This window comes from Hyperolius riggenbachi, chromosome 8 (assembly GCF_040937935.1).
Source record: "Hyperolius riggenbachi isolate aHypRig1 chromosome 8, aHypRig1.pri, whole genome shotgun sequence".
NCBI classification, from domain to species: Eukaryota; Metazoa; Chordata; class Amphibia; order Anura; family Hyperoliidae; genus Hyperolius; species Hyperolius riggenbachi.
In genome coordinates this window covers 92,421,406-92,443,440 of record NC_090653.1, presented here as the reverse complement: position 1 = coordinate 92,443,440, position 22,035 = coordinate 92,421,406, and the positions used below count along the sequence as shown (strand labels likewise).

The window sequence follows — 22,035 nt, the reverse complement described above, 5'->3', positions numbered from 1 at the left end:
GTAGCTAGCCTAATGCTAGCTACATGATTCCCCCCCCTCCCTGCTCCCTCCCTCCCACCCTTCCGATCGCCGCCGGCGATCAAACACATTAGGAAATCCCGTTCTGAACGGGATTTCCTGTAGGGCTTCCCCTGTCGCCATGGCGACAAACGGAATGTCGTCATCGACGTGACGTCGGGGAGTCCCGATCTACCCCATAGCGCAGCCTGGTGGTGATTGGCCGGGCTGCGCAAGGGGTCTGCAGGGGGGCCCTCTTTCGCGGCGGATGGGCGGCGATCGGGTAAGACACGCAGCTAGCAAAGTGCGTGTTTAAAAAAAAAAATTATGCAAGTTGACCCACCAGGGCCTGAGCAATCCAGCGTGGCGTTACTGGACGAGCTGAGCTCGTCCGTAACACACAGAAGGTTAATGAGCACATTGCCCCTATAGTGCACCCTGATCAGAAAGGTTTTATACCTGGGCGCTCTACTAGGCTTAATGTCAGAAGACTGTACTCAAACTTACAATATCCACATAAAAATGCTGGAACGAGAGTTATACTTTCGCTTGATGCGAATAAGGCATTTAATTCTATTGAATGGCCATATGTGGCAGCAGTCTTCAAGCACTTTGGTTTTGGAGAATTATTCCAGCGCTGGTTCCAAATTTGAACTCAAAGCTTAACTCAGAATCAATTTCCTTATCTCACCCACCTTTACAATCGCAAGAGGAACTAGATAGGGGTGCTCCCTCTCTCACCTCTTATTTGCCCTTGCAATTGAGCTACTTGCCCAAGCTATTCGTCTTGATCCTAACATACAAGTCTCAAAATTAATTGCATTGAGGAACGCATATCGTTATATGCGGACGACATGTTGATTTTCCTGGCAGATCCGGGTCCCTCATTAACAAAGGTATTGGAAGTACAGTATATGATCTTTTTCATAAAATATCTGGATTATCTGTAAACTGGTAAAAATCAGTGCTTCTCCCGCTAGACTCTTTTGATAGGCAAATTATAACTAAGGAATCCAAACTACAAATTGTTGATAGCTTTAAATACCTGGGAATTGAAATTACCCCCTCAGCGACTTCCTTAAAGTGGTCTAACACCCAGCATTTCAACTTTGCTTTAAAAGATTGCTTACAGCTTATAAACTATTATGCCAGATTTTTTTTTTTTGCAGAAATTCACTGAATGGATTAAACATGACATTTTAGTGCTGCATTTAGCTAGAAATACTCCTCCTGCTTGCTTGTTTAGTTATAAATGTATCTATCTACAATGTAACAAACAAACGCTGCTCTGAGAGAACAAAGAGGGCTTCCCCGGCAGGCTTTTCAAAGGTCTATTTGTATAACAAATAAAGATACATTTGTAACTAAAAGATAAGAACGATGCGGATTCCTAGTTGAATCCAACACTAAAATGTCATGTTTAACCCATTCAGTGAATTTCTGCTTAAAAAAAAATCTGGCATAATAGTGTGTAAGCTGTAAGCAATCTTTTAAAGCAAAGTTGTAATGCTGGGTGTTAAACCGCTTTAATAAATAGTAATGTGATTCAGACTATTGAAGCAGTGGAAGCAAAACTAAAAAAAAAGTGGATCGCTCTCCCTCTTAATGTTTGCGGCAGAGTATGCATTATAAAAATGGTATTTACCCCCAAACTCCTATATGTGATGCAGATGTCCCCAGACTGGATTCCCCACTCCATATTCAAACGCAGACTCAATTTCATTCATTTGGTCAGGTTCAACTCCTTGTATTGCACTTTCTACCCTGCAACTCTCTACAAATTATGGAGGCCTAGCGGTTCCTCATTTCTTCAAGTACTACTTGGCATCACAATTAATACCTATACAAAGTTGGCTGGGTGGGGATAGGAGGGATTCTAGTCTGGCAGCAGAAGCGGATATTGCAGGATCTTATGAATCTCTATGTGGAGCTATATATAGGTACAGGGTGGTAAATGACCAGGAAGGTACTAACCTAATCCAAACCACTATCAAAATATATAAAAAGACCCGTAAACTTCTTGGAGAACCCGCCCAATATGTATCGCAAAATTTGCCGTTATGGGGTAATCTGAACCTTTCGGAACTACAATCTGTCCCAGATATATCCTTTTGGCACAACCATGATATCAAATATTTCACCGTTTTTTTACAGGGAGTACTTTTAAGGATTTTAATACTCTAAGATCAGAATTTAGCTTACCCAGACATGCTCTATTTAGATATTTTCAGTTGAGACATGCCATTAAAACACAATTAGGAACGGCTAATGTTATGCTGGCACCTTCAAACTTAGAAAGACTACTCTTAAGTCAAGAAAAATCGAAACAAACCACCACCTTGTACACCTTCCTTATGACCCAAGGTACTGATCAAAAAATACAAAACATCAGGGAAAAATGGCAAAAGGCTGACTCCTTGACACAAGAGAATTAGAAGGAATTAGTGGAAAGCTTTCCCATAATAGTCATAGCATCTAATGACAGACCTATCAACATAAAATGGCTACATCAGTCATAGCTCTCACCAGGATGTTTGTCCAAAATGAGTCCAATCCATGAAAATCGTTTTAAGTGTAAAGCTCTTAATGTAGATTTCTTGCACTGGTGTATGACACTGTTCATTGGTCAACAAGTACTGGAAGTCAGTGATACATTTTATTAGAGATAAGCTTTCTCTACCAGTTATCCTTGATTTTAAACACTGTATGTTGGGAATGGTGGAAGATATAGCCTGTTCTAAGAACCAGCTAATCCTATTAAGAATTCTATTATTCTATGCTAGGAAAAATATAGTCTTGAAATGGAAATTACCATCTCCTCCCTCTCTGATGCAATGGAAAAGACTAATTAATCAAGCCCTACCGCTGTTTAACCTTTTCGGGACTGCGTGCATTAGATTCTACGCCGCACTTGTGGCTGTTCTAGCCTGATGTGGCGTAGAATCTACGCCGGCCCGCAATTTCCGCTCCCGACGCGATCGTGCGCACCCGGAGGGAGAGATTAAGATGTCATATGACAGCCGACATCTCCCCCGAGTGATCAGCAGCCATCGTGTATGGCTGCTGATCACGTGATCACTACGATCGCCGTCGGATCGTATTGATCAGTTTGACAGCTGCGGCGGCAGGGGGGAAAAGAAGAGGATCCACTCACCTCCCTGCCGTTCCCTCGACGATCAGCACCCCCCTCCGCTCTGGCCGGCATCTCCGCTCCATCTGACATCAGCGCCGGGTTCCGGCTTGATGACGTCATCAAGCCGCGACCCGGAACTGATCGTCAGAACGGAGATGCCGGCCGGAGAAGAGGGTCCCGTGCGGCTCATCGCTGGAGCCTGGAAGGTAAGTGAAGGCTGCTGGCGGAAGGGGGGGGGGGGCACAGGCCACCATGGGGGAACACCAATCCAGCCAGCCACACACGGGATCCGGCCGCCTGACCCCCCCAAACGCACGCACCCCCCTCCCGCGCAAAATGCCTTGGTCCTTAAGGGGGGTAGGCGGCCGGTCCCGAAAAGGTTAAGCTCACGTGAGGAACCAATTTACAAAATTTGACAACGTTTGGAGTAGATGGGTTGACGCCTTTGATTCCACGATTCACAATCTGGACATTCATATTTCTGTACAAGACTACCAGTGATATAGCTAGAACTGTTAAAAATCATACAGATTGAATGCATATATTTTGTGTTGGATTTAATCCAAGAATTATGAACTCTATGGAAATTACCATATCAACATCCCACTTGACTCAAAAATGATTGTAATACTGTTTACTTACTATGTCTTTATTGGCCACCTTCTGGACAGACTGTAGTTTTGGCTTGTTTTTTCTTTGTTATGTTATTTTTACTTATATGAAAAATTCAAATAAAAATTATCTTATTATCTTATATTGATATGGAAGAAGGACTCACCACCATTCGTACTTTGACGTCTGTGCAGTACTAGGAAAAAATAGGTGCGTTCTGGCTGTTTGCATTGCTGCTCATATGGCTATCCTCTTATGTGGTTCACAAAAGGCACATATTGTAAATGTGATTCTATGGGCCTGATTCACTAACTGGTGCTAACCTAGTTAGCAGCACGCCTAAAGGCTTTGGGCGTGCTAACTAGGGAGCTAAGTAGTTAGCACCCAACAAGCTAAATCAGATCGCGCGCAAAGTATCGCACTCAAAAACTTTGCGCGCGCAAAGCCCGATGCGCACAAAATTTAGCACCGGGTGCGACAAAAATGGCGCACCCAATGTGCCTTTATAGGCTCATCGGGTGCGTCATCGCGCACACTGGGCAGCGCTAAACTTTGCGCACAAATGCAAAACTTAAGCGTGAGTGCTAATTAGGGCGCGCACAGTAAGTTTAGGCGTGATAAGGGGCTTTTCACAAGCGTGCACACAGTTAGCACCACTTTGTGAATCAAGCCCTTTATGTGATACTATTGACTTGACCAGAATGTCACCAAAATTCAAATACTTATGCCCTGTGTAATTATGCATCGTAATACGCAATTACACATCATAATGCGACATTTTTCAGGAATAGTGTAATTGCTTTCGTACTTAATTATTACCACGATTTTGGCGGTGAAAAACAAGGACCACATACATGGTGTTGCTATCAAAATTGCTACACATGTTAAGAAGAATAGTGGGTACAAGTTACAAGAAGAATGTTCAAAAAGACCTTGGAGTTTTTGAGAAAATTGATTTTAAAAATAAAAAAAAAATGGTTTTTAAACTCATTTTTCTGGGCATAAAAACCATTTTACCTTCTTAACCAAAGTTAAGGGCTCCGCCTCTGACACAGGAGACCTGGGTTCAAATCTCAGCTCTGCCTGTTCAGTAAGTTCTTTGGGCAAGTTTCCCTAATTGTGCCCATACACGATACAATAAAAATGTTTGATTTTTCTGTTTATTCGATCTAAATGATTGAATCAAATGAAAGTTGAAAATATTTTTTTTTTCCAATCAAGAAATTCGAACGATTATCCCGTTTTTTTCGAGAAAAATCTGATCGGACATGCTGGAAAAATCTTTATATTCAATCTAACTGAATAATCGAACTAAATTGTCTAATCGAAAAAAAAATGAAAATTGTACCATGTATGCACCATACCATGTACCATGTATGCACCATACAATTTTCATGCAATCTGACTACAATTTTTATACAATTTTACCAACATCCATGTTGTATAACAGCACTTGGTGATTGATTGTACAGCCAGATTGCATGAAATTGTATGGTGTGTGGCCACCTTGACACTGCTACTGCCTAGTGAGTGCGCTCTTGTGGCTGCCTTGCAAGCGGACAGGAGAAAAGCGCTATACAAATATAGGAATTATTATATAGGAATAATAATAATATTTATTATTATTATTATCAGGGCCGACGCAGAGGCGAGAGAGGCTCCAGCCTCAAGGCACAGTGTAGTGGGGGGTGCACAACTCACTCAGCTATCATTCCCCTGTTGTGTTTAAAGCAGAGAGAAATAAGAAAAGGGGATACATGGCAGTGACTGCAAGCCAGATAACTAGAGATTAAGGGGTTGGGAGGGCTGGAGGCTCTCAGTCTAATAGCAATCAGTGTGTGACAGCTGGGGTGGGAGGGACGGAGGGGCGCACTTTGGGGTCTCAGCTTTTGGTGCTGGAGGAGCTTGTCCCGTTTCTGATTATTATTATTACTTCATGGAACAGTGGTAATCCTTACCACCAGTGGCAGGCCTACAAGAATTACCCCAAGAGCACAGTGATGACTTATCCAAGAGGTAACAAGGCCTGCAGTTCATCATTAGATGTTGTTCTGGTGTCTTATTTCCCTCAGTCATGTAGTGTTCATGACTCAACCAGAAGAAAGAAACTGGGATGCATGAAAGAGCTCCAAAGTGAAAGCCACTGTTGACCAAAAAGAATATAAAGTCTCAACATACTTTTGCCAGAACACATCTTATTGAACCTCAAGACTTTTATATTCTGTGGACTGTGCATGCTGTTATCTAATAAATGCAACATAGCATTTAAGACAAAGATTCAAGCAGTCATACGTGGTGGGAGTGTGATGGTCCGGGGCTGATTTGCTGGAATCTTGAAGTAGTATGGGACCTCTTCTGAATGGCTTTTTCTTCTGATCACGGTCAGCAGCTCCACGCTACTTCACAGGTGTGCATTGCACCAGCACCCAGCTGATGCATTACAGCAGCAGACAGGTGGTGGATTCACCATCTTCACCCTCCCATGTTAAAGAGGTCTTAAGATATGTACACGTGCTATCTGGTACTCAGCTGAAGTAACCAACTGTTGCTAGGTTCATGTACATTACACTTTACCCATGATCCATCATGACCATTGTCTGATGCATGGCCACACCCACTTTTTGCAGTAAATCTTTCCTAAGGTGCACTGGATCTTCCAGGATCCTAGCAACACCTCTTGATTAGACTGCCAAAGTAAACTAGAAAGTTGTAATTAGCCTCTCACAACCCTTTAGGAAAGTAAATGCAAATAAAATACTACATAAATAAATACAATTTCAGTTAAAGATGATTTTATTTTAATTATTTTTATCTGCTTTGACAGAGGTTACTACTAATCCTTGAGGGGTAATGACTAGTTTTCCCAACACATGGCCCTGTGATCTTCATTAAAAGTACTTGGTCATTTGATCTTCCAGGCAGGGCTAGTTTTAGACTTTTTAATGCCGGAATCAAATTTATGAGGATACACCCCCCCCCCCTTCCCGCCCTCAGTATAGATAGGTAGCTAGGCATAGATGCCCCTAGTATAGGAAGCCGGGCATAGGTGCCCCCAGTATAGGGAGCCTCCAGTATTGTGCCCACAGTACAGTATTGGTAGCCAGGTATAGCTGCCCCCAGTATAGGCAGCCAGGTATAGTTGCCCCCAGTATAGGCAGCCAGGAATAGGTGCCCCCAGTATAGGTAGCCAAGTGTAGTTGCCCTCAGTATAGGTAACCAGGAACAGGTGCACCCAGTAAGGGTGGCCAAGTATAGGTGCCCCCAGTATAGGTAGCCAGACATAGATGCCCCCCATATAGGTATCCAAGTCAGGGGTGTACCTAGAAATCCCGGGCCCCCCTGCAAAAAAAAATCCCCCCCCCCCAAGGGCCCGTTCAGGGACTTTTGGGGGGCAGGTGGGGTCGCAGCATAAGAGGAGAGTGTGGCAGTTCGGCAGGGAGGGGGGACATTCCCCCCCTCCCTCCCCTCGGGTTCTCCTCTCAGCGGTCCCCTCCTGTAATCATTGGTGGCAGCAGGCAGCAGCAGCGGCAGGCTGAATACATTACCTCCTTCTCGCTGGAGGTCTTCCGATCTCTTAGAGCAACTTCCTGTTTACACAGGAAGTTGCATGAAGCTCTTAGAGAACGGAAGATATCCGGCGAGAAGTAGGTAATGTATTCAGCCTGCCGTTGCTGCTGCCACCAATGATTACAGGAGGGGGAGCGCTGAGAGGAGAGCCCGAGGTGAGGGGGGGGGGGGGGAATTTCCCCCCTCCCCACTGATCTTCCACACTCTCCTCTTATGCTGCGACCCCTCCTGCCCCCCCAAAAGTCCCTGAGCGGGCCCTAGGGGGGCCCCCCCACGACGGCAGGGGTCGCATCCCCTATGGTTACGCCAGTGATCCAAGTGTAGATGCCCCCAGTATAGGTAGTCAGGTATAATTGCCCTCAGTATAGGTACAGGTGCCCCAAGTATAGGTAGCCAAGTATAGGTGATAGGTGCCCCCAGTAAAGGTGGTCAAGCATAGCTGTCACCAGTATAGGTAGCCAGGCATTGGTGTTCCCAGTATAGGTAATCAGGTATAGGTAGTCAGGTTTAGGTGCCCATAGTAGAGGTAGCCAGGTATAGTTGCCCCCAGTGTAGGTATTCAGGTATAATTGAATCCCAGTATAGGTAGCAAGGCATAGGTGCCCCCAGTATAGGTAGTCAGACATAGGTGCCTCAATATAGGTATCCAGGTATAAGTGCCCCCAGTATAGGTAGCCAGGTATAGTTTCTACCAGTATAGGTAGCCAGGCATAAAAGCCCCAGTACAGCTAGTTAAGTTTAGGTGCCCTGATGCCCCCAGTATAGCGTGTCACTTATCTCCCTCCAGCTCCAGCGGTGGTGTCTGCGGCTCTCCCGGCAGTTGGTCCCGATCTCCCCTCCTTTCATAGCAGGCGGGCATGCGAGTGAGCAGGCGGATAGGCAAGCGAGAGGGGCATGCGGGCTGTAGTGTCATTCCCCATGTTGTGCCCAGTGTCACCCCCAGCCAATCTGCCGCCTGAATAAAACACCTCAGGCTGTGTCAGGGCAGATCAGCCCCTGGTTCTAGGTGTACGCTGTGAAGTCATATATAGGGATTCCTACTGGCGGTAGCCTAGTGTTTACTTAGAGATGGTATTATTTTGGCAAAAGTAATATCTGGTCCATGATGTTAATTTGTTTTCTGCTGGCTTTCAGGAACAGCTCTCTTTGAAAGTCCGTTGAGAATTGCTGCGATCTAAAATCAGGTCATCACTATTAGACTTCCATGTCCCACCGGAGCTTTCTCCATCCCTAGGAGTAATGTCGAGGCGTGGCCTGTGGCAACAGCAACATAGATAGTACTGCAAATAGAAGAGATTAAAAGATAGAGATTTAACAATTACCTTAGCTGAATTGTAAACATAAAAGGGGTTAAACAAAAAACAAACTTGTACATAGCACCGTATTTCTTGGACTATAAGACACACCTAGGTTTAGAGGACAACAACAGGAGAAAAAAATATATGCTAAATGCTACACCTGGTACGTCCATGGTACAGGAGCATCTTGTGGAGCTTCTCCCACAAGCTGTCTATCTCTTAACCACTTCCCAACTGAGGGGTTTTACCCCCTGACCACCAGAGCAATTTTCATCTTTCAGCGCTCCTTCCATTCATTCGTCTATAATTTTATCATTACTTATCGCAATGAAATGAACTATATCTTGTTTTTTTCGCCACCAATTAGGCTTTCTTTAGGTGGGACATTATGCCAAGAATAATTTTATTCTAAATGTGTTTTAATGGGAAAATAGGAAAAAATGTGGGAAAAAATTTATTATTTTTCAGTTTTCGGCCTTTATAGTTTTTAAATAATGCATGCTACTGTAATTAAAACCCTTTAAATGTATATGCCTATTTATCCCGGTTATAAAACCGTTTAAATTATGTCCCTATCACAATGTTTGCCGCCAATATTTTAATTGGAAATAAAGGTGCATTTTTTTCAGTTTTGCGTCCATCCCTAATTACAAGCCCTCAGTTTATAAAGTAACAGTGTTATACCCTCTTGACATAAATATTTAAAAAGTTCAGTCCCTAAGGTAACTATTTATGTATTTTTTTAAATTGTAAATTTTTTATTTTTTTTTAATTACAAAAAAAAATTAAAAATTGGGGAGTGTGGGAGGTAAGGAGTTAATTTTTTTGTGTAAAACTAGTTTATTTGTGTCTAAAAAATGCTTAGGGTGTAGTTTTACTATTTGGCCACAAGATGGCAACAGTAACTTTTTGTTTCATGCGACCTGCAAGCGTCCTTCCGGACGCTTGCAGGAAGTAGAAAGAGGCTGGGAGTTTGTTATTGCTCACAATGATCGCGCTGCTCAGCCGAGCGGCAGCGGATCATTGCGGGGCTTAGATCAACAAACGGGAATGGATTTTCCCGTTCGTTGATCTCTGGGCGAGCGGGCGGCGGCGTGTTTACTAGCGGCGGGCGGCGTGTTTACGATCGGGAGCGCGGGCAGCGGCGGGAGTGCGCAAAGTATGGATTTCTCCGTCCCTGGGGGTTAAAGGATGGAAAAAGGGACGGAGAAATCCGTACGGGTGGGGGTAAAGTGGTTAAACTACACTGTTCCCTGGGGCCCTCCCAGCTACACTAATCCCCACAAATGATGGCAGTTAACAAGCTTAATATGTGCCTTAGCAATTGTTACTTTAATGTGGTCTGTTGTCCCTCCCAGATCATATATGGAATGTTGCTGCTTAAAGAGACACTGAAGCGATAATTAATCTTGCTTCAGAGCTTATATTCAGCAGGGGCATGTGTGCCCCTGCTAAAACGCCACTATCCCACGGCTAAACGGGGGTCCCTTACCTCCCAAATCCCCCCCTGCAAAATCCACGGCCAACTTGGTCGTAGATTTTGCTGCTCTTGAGGCAGGGCTAACGGCTGCAGCCCTGCCTCAGCGCCGTCTATCAGCGGCGCATCGCCGCCTCTCCCCCGCCCCTCTCAGCGAAGGAAGACTGAGAGGGGCGGGGGAGAGGCGGATAGACGCGCGTGGAGGCAGGGCTGCGGCCATTAGCCCTGCCTTTACCAGGAAGAGATCCCCGGGACTCCACGAGGGGATTTAGGAGGTAAGGGACCCCCGTTTAGCCACGTGATGGCGGCGTTTTAGCAGGGGCACACATGCCCCTGCTGAATATAAGAGCTGAAGCGAGTTTTATTCTCGCTTCAGACTCTTTAAGGGCTGTCACGGAACAGCCGTGAGAAACGAAAACGCAACCGCAATCGGTTTCCTGCCGCGATTGTCGTTGCGCTGCCAAATCAGAATCTCATGTCTGTGGATACCAAGCCTCCCCCTCCCCCCCGGAGCCCTTGTCCAATCCATGGACAAGGGGCTCTTCCCCACCTCCGGTGTCCCCGGAGGAGGTGGGGCAATGACTCCCTTTGGGGGGGTACATGGTGGCATCTGGGAGTCCCCTTTAAGAAGTGGATCCCAGATGCCCACCCCCCTCCCAGGAGAAATGAGTATAGGGGTACAAAGTACCCCTTACCCATTTCCACAAAAGGTTAAATGAAATAAAAACACAACCACGAAAAAAGTCCTTTAATAATCTTAATTAACCAGAAATACTTACCTGTACCTTTAAAAAAAAATCCCACCGCAATATCCTCGGTAATGATCCAACGTATACAGTATCCTCTATCTTGCGATCTTCAATTAAGTTGATTGAAGATCCCCCACGGAAATTACCTATACTATACCTAACAATGCGTCCTGCCGACGTATAGCGCCGTCTCCCGCTGTCCTCCCCGCCTCCTCACCTGTCACCCTCACCTAGCCTGGCACCTGGTGCACCGGGTGCCAGCCTAGGTGAGGGTGATAGGTGCAGGCAGGTGGGGAGAGACAGCAGGAGCCGGCGCTATACGTCCTGCACAGGACGCATTCTAAGATATAGTAACCGGCTCATCAATGAGCTGGTCCTTTTTGTATTGCATCGAATTAATCAGCTCTGAACCGATTCATTTGATTCAATACAAAAAGAACAGGTAAGTATTTCTGGTTAATTAAGATTATTAAAATACTTTTCCTGTGGTTGTGTTTTTTATTTCATTTAACACTTTGTGGAAATGGGTAAGGGGTACTTTGTACCCCTATACTCATTTCTCCTTGGAGAAGGGTGGGCATCTGGGGTCCCCTTCTTAAAGGGCACTCCCAGATGCCACCATGAACCCCCCCAGGGAGTCATCGCCCCCACCTACTTTTGGGGCACCGGAGGTGGGGAAGAGCCCCTTGTCCATGGATTGGACAAGGGCTCCGAGGGGGAGGGGGAGGTTTGGCCGCCCCTCCCCCCGAAGCCCCCCTCATACCTTGGACCATGCGGGCTGGTATAGCTCAGGGTGCGAAGCCCCAGTTGGCCGGGGCTCCGCATTCTGGCTATCCCAGCCTACATGGGGACAAGGGGTTACAGAGGCTCAGGAGGGGGGACCCCACGTCATTTTTTTTTTCAGATTTCCCACACTCAGAACATTAACATATCCTGTAAATTTGGTGTTGCTAGGATGTAAGGGGCCTTTGCTATTAACTGTATCGTTTTTTTTTTTTGAACTTTTAAAATCGATTTTCTCAAAAAGTATAAGGTCTTTTTGAAACAAAAATGTTCCCCTTGCTCCCACTTTTCTTAACATAACCTGCAAATTTGGTGATTCTGGCATTTAAGGGGGCTTTGCAATTAACCCTTAAAGTCGGCGGGTTTTGGGCGACGGTAGCTGAATCCGAATTCGTGATCACGGGTTAAAACCCGTGATCACGGCCGAACTCGAGAGGCACTATTCGGGAAAATTCGACTTTGAATTTGGGAGCAGGATCGCTCTTCAAATTCGACTTCGGCAACCATGAAAATCTACCTGATATTTGGGTACATTCGAATTCGAGAGTCCTGATGAGCACCCCTGCTCCTAACATACGCAGCAGATGATAGCATTGATGGCATTCAGCTTAAGTACATAGCACACAGTAACAATACTGGCCTTGCAGTACTACTGTATAGTCCCAGATGTGAACCTCATCTTAAGGTGGCCACTAATGGTCCAATTTCTAGCGAAAAATTGTTTGAGCGATCAGAAATTCTGATCGAAAGAAAAATTGTTCACTACACCATCAACGAACCAATCTTTGCTTCCTATCTATCACAACCAATCAAGAAAATCAAAATTTTGGTTTGACAAAAATCCAATTGGATGACCATTTTTATAATCATTCATAATCGATTGTGCCCATCAACTGAGATTATTTTCAACCAATCCGATGAGAATTTCCGATCGTTTGAACGATTTTTTTGCTAGAAATTGGACCGTTAGTGGCCACCTTTAGTTGCTGTCTGTATACAGTTTGTATGTTCCCCCATGTCAGGCCACTTCACTGAAAATGACGATCAGCATGGAAGACACACTACAAATTGTTTGCGATTCTCTCTATGTACACTGTGCACACTGCAGGGTGATCATTCAAGTTCAGGCACAGGCAGGATTCTCTATTCAATTCCCGACGGTGGGAAAAAAGAAAGCTGGTAAAAAAAAAAAAAAAATGAAATTTGTGGATCACAAGAAAATTTCAGATCACCGCATTTGCTGTGCAACTTTCCTTTTGAAGAGCAGGAAAAATACTGCATGCTCTGCATTTGCATGGACATCAGATTGTGCCAATGGAAAAAGAACACTGCCATAGTGTTGAGCCGAAATGTTCGAAATTTCGTGTTTCCTTAATTACGGACGCAAATTTTGCCGCTACGACACGAATTCGTAATTTCTTAATTGCCATACAAACCGTAATTTGGAATTCCGTAAGTAAAATTTCGGTTTCGTAATTTCGTGTTTTGTCGCAAATTCGTGTTTAACATTCATGTTTTCTATAGAAACAAAGTTATTTTAGTTACAAAAATGAACGTAATTTTGTTTCTAATAGTAATTATGCACATTTAGGTAGTGACTAAACTCAGGAAAGTCACTCATTGATTGCAATTACTGATAATGCAAAGGCCCCTGCACATGCTTTAAATGTATCAGAAGGCTCTATCTGCAGCCACTTCTAAAGGCTCATACACACATCAGACTATAGTCTTTGGAAAATGAAAGATCACAGACCAATCTTACCCCCTTCCATGTAGTATGAGAGCCATACCTCCACAGTCTTTTATATGGAGCTGAACTCCCCATCAGAAAAAAAATCTTTGCAAGATGCTGCACACAAAGATGCTGTACAGACACAAAAGATCTGTTCCTGCAAAAGATCCATAGTCTATGAGATCTGCAGATCATCATACACACCTTGTTTAACTGACATTCATCGGCAGGTCTGAAAATCCATCCTGGTGGATCTGATCTGCAGATGAATGTCAGTTAAACAAGGTGTGTATGATGATCTGCAGATCTCATAGACTATGAATGCATTTTGCAGGAACGGATCTTTGGCAGGAACAGATCTTTTGCAGATACTGATCTTTTGTGTCTGTACAGCATGTTTGTGTGCAGCATCTTGCAAAGATTTTTTTCTGATGGGGAGTTCAGCTCCATAGAATAGACTGTGTAGAGATGCTTTAATACTACATGAAGGGTGGTAAGATTGGTCTGTGATCTTTCATTTTCCAAAGACTATAGTCTGATGTGTGTATGCACCTTAACCACCCTGGCGGTATTGACGAGCTCAGCTCGTCCAGGAAAAACTTGCTGAAAGCGGTATTGACGAGCTGAGCTCGTCAATACCGCCAGGGAGATTTATTGTTTCTCTGCCCCGCCGGCTGCACTTTTCCCTCATCAGAGGGATTCCCCAGGATGGCTGGATGCCTGTCAGCACGCTGTGGGTAGCGATCTGCGCTACCCACAGCGTGCAGAACTAGCATCCAGCCACCCTGGGAATCCCTGTGCAGCCATCGGAGCAGAGAATGTGCTCAGCAGCATGCGGGATTCCCCTTCTGTGCTGCGGGTGGCTGGTGCGGGGATCCCCTCTGTGGGGGGGGGGCGGGGGGTGTCCCCTGCTGTGCTGCGGGTGGCTGGTGCGGGGATCCCCTCTGTGCGGGGGGAGGGTGTCCCCTTCTGTGCTGGCTGGTAGTGGCCGGTACTGGCGGGGATCCTCTCTGTGGGGAGGGGGGGGGGGAGGGGGCATCCCCGTAATGTGCGTGCGGGTGACCCTGTAGTGTGTGTGTGGGGGGGCGGGTATCCCCCCTATGGGGCTGGTCTTGGCCGGTCGGGGACACCCCCTTCTGTGCGGGGGGGGGGGGGGAGGTGGGTGTCCCCTTCTATGAGAGCTGTGGGTGGCCTTTCCCTCCTCCCTCTCTGTCCCCCGTGCCCCCCTCACCCCCGATCCTGTGTCCCCCCCCATCCCGTGTCTCCCCCCTGTCAGTCAGAAGCCCTGCTTTACTCACCTGAGGGCTTTCTCCTGCGCTGGCCGAGATGCACACCCTCCATCTCCATCGCCGAAGTCCCGGTCTCTGTAATTACAGTACGCGGCTTGGTGACGTCACCAAGCCGCGTACAGTAATTACAGAGAACACGAGACTTCGCGATGGAGGAGGAAGTGCGCCGCTTCTGCCGCAGGAGCAAGCCCTCAGGTGAGTAGATCAGGGCTTCTGACGGGGGAGACACGGGATTGGGGGGGGGGGGGGCACGGGGGATCGGAAGGGATGGGGGGAAGAGGAGGGAGAGGCCACCCACAGCCCTCATAGATGGGGACACCCACCTCCCCCCCACAACAGAAGGGGGTGTCCCCGACAGACCATGACTAGCCCCCATAGAAGGGGATATCCCCCACACACACAGAAGGGCCACCCAGCCACCTGCACGCACAGTATGGGGATCCCCCCACAGAGGGGATCCCCACCGGCCACTACCAGCCAGCACAGAAGGGGAGCCCCCCCACAGAAGGGACACCCGGCCAGAGTCAGGGGGCATCGGGGGCAATGGGGGGGGGGGGGCAGAGGCACCCGCAAACCTGGCTCCCTATACATATGACTCCCTACACCTGGCTGCACATCTGTCTCCTATACACCTGGCTGCACATCTGTCTCCTATACACCTGGCTGCACATCTGTCTTCTATACACCTGGCAAACATCTTGCTCCCTATATACCTGGCAAAACATCTGGCTAAACTATTCCTGGCTAATACATCTGGCTAACTACACCTGGCTGCACATCTGGCTAACTATACATCTGGCTAACTATACCTGGCTATACATCTGGCTAACTACACCTGGCTGCACATCTGGCTAACTATACCTGGCTATACATCTGGCTAACTATACCTGGCTATACATCTGGCTATACATCTGGGTCTTATACTCACCATTGACATGCTGATTCCTCGTCGCGTACCTCTGATAGCTTCCCCGGTGCCTTCTTCCATGTCCCTTGGCGGATTTTGCTTCTCCCTTGGAGATCACATGTCCCCCGTCGATCGGCGTTGATGGAACCAGTGTCACACAGCATCATCAAAATCTCGCAGCAAACACTTTTTTTAAAAAAATTTAATTCAATACAATAACCTGTATTGAATTCAATACAAAAAAAAAAAGATTGCAAAAAAAAAAAAATTGGTTGAAAATTATGGGAAATTAATTGAAGCACTTTTTGCACGGAAATCCTGGGGAAATAGAACGCCAGGGTGGTTAAGACAGGTGCGCTTTGCCATGGTGCACTTAGCTGTCCTGTTGAGACACTTGGTTTTGGGCCTTGCAATATCTGATAAGGCAAAGGTACCTGCAAGTGCTGTCACTTTAAATGTATCCTCTGGACTTGAACACAATTTTAAGAAAGGTTGAATTTGTGTGTTAAACATGAAAGTCTGATTTGTTTGTGTTATGCAAACCATCATAATTACGAAAAAAATTGTAATTATGAAATACCCCATGAACACAAAATTTTGCGTAATTTTGTGAAATTCACGAAATTTCTATTTCGGCCTTAATTGTAATTTTGTGAATTACGTGAAATTTTGTGTAATTGTAATTAGGTCATTACGCTCATCACTACACTGCAATTACTGTATTAATTCTGATTAGGGATGGTCGGAAAATTTTTCAGCGGAATACTGATTACCGAGTTTCCGATGGGGAATTGTCTTTCTGCAGTGGTTATCGGAAATCAGCCTCGGAAAATCGGTCTTCCCCAGAAACGCTGCTTTATCACAACTTGGAAATTTTAGCAAAGGTCATCTATATAGGATAGTTTATAGCTAAGATACAGATCCTGGCATCACTAAAAAGGCAAGGGAAGCAACCTACTCAGTTATAGGGCCCATACATTTGTTGATTGCAGCCATCAATCGATTGATTGATTCTATCAAATCGATAGATCGGAAATCGATTCCATCAAATCAGCCGATTAAATCATTCGAAATAGGCTGCAAATCGATCAATCAATTTGATCTATCTGACTGGATGGAAAATCTAAGTCGAGCTGCTGCTGCAGCAGATCGATTGTCCATAGAGTTGCATTGGATCTAATAATGCCTTTAGATCAATTTCCAATAGATGTAATTCTGAAATCTATTGGAAATCTGTTCCTAGTGTGTGGCACACATCAGATAGATTCCTGCCAGATTCGACTTGACAGGCGTCTGACAGAAATCTGATAGTCGAATCTGCTGCAAATCTAAAAGTATTCTTCTCTCACTCAGCACAAAACCTGCCCTGTTCTCCTATTGCAAGTTCAGTCAGCAGCAAGTATAGTGCTTTAGGATGTCTTAGGTAAACAAGAAGAAAAAACTTCAGAGACTCAAAATAAAGAGTGGACACCTGGATACCGCAGCAGCAGAGAAAGAGCAACCCACAGGTGTCATTAACCTTTCCTATTATCAGGCCACTGAAGCTGAAATGGCAGTACTGTCCAAAGGCCTGTCATTTTGCCCTGCAAAGCCCATAGACAAGATTGCACTCTGTGGTGATATGGAACAATTCTTCAGGAAGCTACGTCTCAAGGAACACTACTATGACAAGGAATCTTGCAACACTACTGATAATGAGCCAACACACACCAGATCCACAAAAAAACGCGGATGGACCCCTGTAGCTGGAAAAAATCCTATCCTGGACAAATACATCAACAAATTTAGACGCCAAATCTCTGACAGGGTTCTGAATAAAAGAAAAACACTGGCTCATAACATTGAAAGAGCAACAAGCTATCACATCCCTTAAGGAGAATAAGGACATTATTATTAAACCAGCGGATAAAGGGGGTGCCATAGTCATCATGAATACCAGTGACTATATCCAGGAGGCACAAAGACAGTTGTCTAACACCATGCACTATGCCAAATTACAGGAGGACCCAACAAAAAGGTACAGGATGGCACTCATTAGGATGGTAAAGAAATTGCCTGTAAACACCAGGCTTCATGTACAGACTCTTATTCCGGAAAAGCCGAGAACCGCCTGCTTTTACATGCTTCCCAAAGTCCACAAAGAGGAGAACCCAGGCAGGCCCATAATCTCAGGGAATGGAACTCTCACAGAGAATATCTCAGGGTGGTTGGAAAACATTTTGAAGCCTCTAGTCTGTAAAAGACCCAGCTACATACAGGATACTACACACCTCCTGAACCAACTGGCAGCCATTGGCCCAGTGCCTGGAGGCACCATTCTTGCCACTATGGATGTAGAGTCTCTGTACACCAACATTCCCCACAATGATGGTATTGTGGCCTGTCGTAAATATCTTCAAGGTTTGGGCACACCTATAAACTCAATTGCTGGACTAATGAGATTCGTTCTCACCCACAATTATTTCACTTTTGGAGAGGACCTCTATTTACAGCAAATGGGAGTGGCAATGGGCTCACGGTTTGCACCGCAGTACGCAAATCTCTTCATGGCAAAGATTGAAGAAGAATACCTGAATACTTGTCATATAAAACCCATGGCCTACTTCCGTTTTATCGACGACATCTTGATCATCTGGTCTGCAAGTGAGGAGGATCTAATCCAATTTCACAGGAACTTCAATGCCTTCCATCCCACAATCAAACTGAAATTGAGCTACTCTCATAGGGAGATTAACTTTCTTGACACCACCATATACATCAGAGAGAACAGCTTACAAACGTCCATGTACCGCAAACCGACGGATCGTCCCACATACCTCTGGTATGACAGTTTCCACCCCAAACATATAAAGAATTCCATAATTTACAGCCAGGCAATAAGATGCAATCGGATCTGTTCTGACAAGGATGACAAAGACAAACACCTGGATTACCTGAAGAAGAATTTCATAAAACAGGGATACAATCCTCTAATGGCTGAGACGCAAATCAAGAAAGCTAACAATATCCCTAGGACTCAGCTCCTGGAGTACAAGCAGAGCCAGGAAGAGAGCCGTGTCCCACTGGTAGTAGCCTACAACCCACGCCTGGAAATCTTAAGAAAGATTGCAAAAGAACTTCATCCTGTTCTACACAAGGATCAGAGACTGAAAAAGATATTCCCTGAACCTTCCCTCCTAGCGTTCCGACAGCCACCCAATCTTAAGCAGATGATAGTGAGGAGTGCCTTAAATAGGCAAGAACAGAATGGAACATTCCCCTGCCGAGGGAAAAAGTGTGGAACCTGTAAACACATCCATTCCACTGACAGGATACTAATACCAGGTACACAACAGGAATACAAAGTACAAGGCACCTTTTCCTGCGACTCATCTAATGTGGTATACATGCTCATGTGTGCAAAATGCCCCAAAGGAATTTATGTGGGAGAAATAAGTCAACCACTGCGTGATCGCATGACACACCACAGATCCACTATTAACAGCAGGAAAAAGGATATTACAAAATATACTGATCTCCCAATACCAACACACTTTTGTTTACCTGGACACAGTAACGACCACCTAACGCCCATAGGCGTCGGCGGGTCGTTAGTGGTATAGCATGAGATCGAGCGGCCTTTCCATGCTAGTTCACGGAGACTGTCTCCGTGAACAGTGTGCGAGTCGCCGATCGCGGCTCGCACGCATAATGTAAATATGCGGGGAAGAAATCCCCGCTGTTTACATCACACGGCGCTGCTGCGCCGTGACGTAGATCGGCGATCCCCGGCCTCTGATTGGCCGGGGATCGCCGGCATCTGATAGGCCGGGGATCGCCGGCATCTGATAGGCAGAAGCCTATCCTATCAGGCGCAGGACGAATATCCGTCCTGCGCCACTCACAGGGTAAGGGAGAGGGAGGGAAAGCCGGGGATGGCGGAAAGCGCTGCGGAGGGGGCTTTGGAGAGCCCCACCCCGGAAAGTGCGGGTAGCCGGCGGCGATCAGACCCCCCCAGCAGGACATCCCCCTAGTGGGGAAAAAAGGGGGGAAAGTCTGATTGCCCTGGCTATTTCCTGATCGGTGCTGCGGGCTGGAGAGTCCACGCAGCACCGATCAGCAGAAAATCCCGTGGTCCTTAAGTGGTTAAGCGATTTTCGCGTCACTGTATTAATGGGTGTCTTCAAATCGGGAAACATGAGACTAACACAAAAAACTAAGTTTATACATTGGTTCAAAACTGTAGAAGATGGTTTAAACAAGGACTCTAACTTCTTGTGCTGGTACGATGGGTTTTAAATGCCACAATTCTTTTAATTTTTCTATCTTTTCATTCATTTTTGTGCCATATGCTGTGTAAGATGGAATTCACTGTCACTATTCATTTTATTTGCTTTCAGGTGCTGGCTTTAAATGCCACAATTCTCTTAAGCTTAGAATTAATGGTGCATGTAACCAGGCCAGTTTCCATTTGAATTCGGAATTTACGATGTCTACCCATCACCAGAGTCTGCTTTATGTCATGTTGAGGATTCTATTGATCTTATCAATTTAGATAGGATGCCTGGGAAAGCCTCCTCAGTAACAGTTAAGGCATCTAATTACATTTATGTTTGCTAAAGAATGTTTCTCCTCTGTATGTCAGTGTATATAAGCTGTGTTTTTCAGTTTTGGTCAGGAACCAGTCCGACGAAGGCTTTTTATAAATCGAAAGCTCACTGTTTATCCATCTCTAAGTTAGCCAATAAATGGTATCATCCTGATTCAAAACTTCTTGTAAATAAACAGGCGGCCTGTTTATTTACCTAACACTTTTCAAGACATAATGCCTGGTACACACCATGCAATTTCCAGTCAGGTAGATGGTCGAATAGATAACTTCCGACAGGTCCGATCTGATTTCTATTAGTTTTTCTGATCTATCGTGTATAAAAGTGATCTGAAAATTGATCAGAAAAATTATCGGAAATCGGATAGGACCTGCTGGAAATTAACGATTTGACCCGTCTATCTGATGGGAAATTGCATGGTGTGTACCAGGCATTAGGAAAATGGAGCTTTGAGAGGAGAGAGTTCGTTGTTTTCACACAGCCTAACTGAACACTGAGTACATCACTTCCCTTGCCTTGAAGATGCCAGGATCTGTATGAGAGCTATAAATCGTATCCAGACCACCTTTGTAAACAGAAGCACTATCGAATATGTGTTGCTCTTCCTAATAGAAACATGGTACCAGGGAAAGCCGAATAGACTAAATTCTGCTGTAGTGCCCCTTTAACCAATCAGAGAATTCAGTAGTGTATCAAGGATGTGAGCTGTGTGGCCTCAGGTCAGCTATTGGCAGTGAAAACACATTGCTGGTTGGCAGCATGATCTGGATAACATGATCAGCAATGGCACCCGAAAGTAAATATATATGTTGCGTAAGTAGTAGGCTTAAGGCAGGAGGACCTGACCGAGATGTTAAGACAAATGGGAGAAAAACGAGAGCCCCAATAGTGTATTATAGTTATTTTACAGTCTCTGTTTCAAATAAAGAAATGCTACTCACAAGTATAGGTTGCCGTCGAGTCTAGGCAACCACTGATCTCGCTTGCGGGGAATTTAGGCCTGTCCCCTCTCAGGCTAAGAGGTCGCTCTCCATAGAAAGGAAAAGGGTGATCACACCCATCCAACCAGTGGATACAAGTATATTCAAGACGAATACAGAGGCGCCCAAAGGATAAAATTATCATACATTAAAATCTTAAAATGGGGGTACTGGATGACTTGCCTCCCCAATGATGACAGATTGCAATTGTTCAAAAAATAAAGCAATTTGTTCTTACTCCAAAAACACACTTTGCAACGTGTTTCACGGGTCTACAGCCCACTTCTACAGGCAACATAAAAATAGGAGCAAGCGATTTTTCATACAGCGGGTTTAGTGCCTGTCAAAAGAGGCGCTAAACCCTCTCTATGAAAAATCGGTTGCTCCTATTTTTATGTTGCCTGTGGAAGTGGGCTGTAGACCCGTGAAACACGTTGCAAAGTGTATTTTTGGAGTAAGAACAAATTGCTTTATTTTTTGAACAATTGCAATCTGTCATCATTGGGGAGGTAAGTCATCCAGTACCCCCACTTTAAGATTTGAATGTATGATAATTTTATCCTTTGGGCGCCTCTGTATTCATCTTGAATATACTGACCAAGATGTTGTGTGCCAGCTCTGTTATTGAAGTTTAGGCTCCTGGCTGTAGAAATGGAGACTATACTGCTTGTTTGCAACATGAATTGGATGACATGATTGCAACCCATTAATCTGACAAGAATTAGTGTAAAAACTAGGCAAAGGTACCTTTCAGTGTGGTGGTGGGGGTTGTCAGCAGCAGTTGCCAGGCCTCACAGAAGCAGTAAGAATGGAGAGCACATTGCTAGCTTGCAGCATGAACTGGAAGACATTGGTGATGAATGCCACCCCTCTATGTGATGATAACTAGCAGAAACATTAAACCTAGTCACTTGCAGCTAAC

The 22,035-nt window shown here is 45.3% G+C and overlaps 1 protein-coding gene across 1 annotated transcript in view; it reads right to left on the bottom strand.

Annotated features, from left to right (window-relative positions):
* Window positions 1–8,334: 8,334 nt before the first annotated feature.
* LOC137528264 (endothelin receptor type B-like) overlaps window positions 8,335–22,035 on the bottom strand; it is a 91,189-nt gene continuing 77,488 nt past the window's right edge. Inside the window, exon 8 of the mRNA XM_068249548.1 lies at window positions 8,335–8,589. Within this exon, the coding sequence (XP_068105649.1) occupies window positions 8,440–8,589 (150 nt within the window). The 3' untranslated portion in view covers window positions 8,335–8,439. The remainder of the gene's footprint in view (window positions 8,590–22,035) is intronic.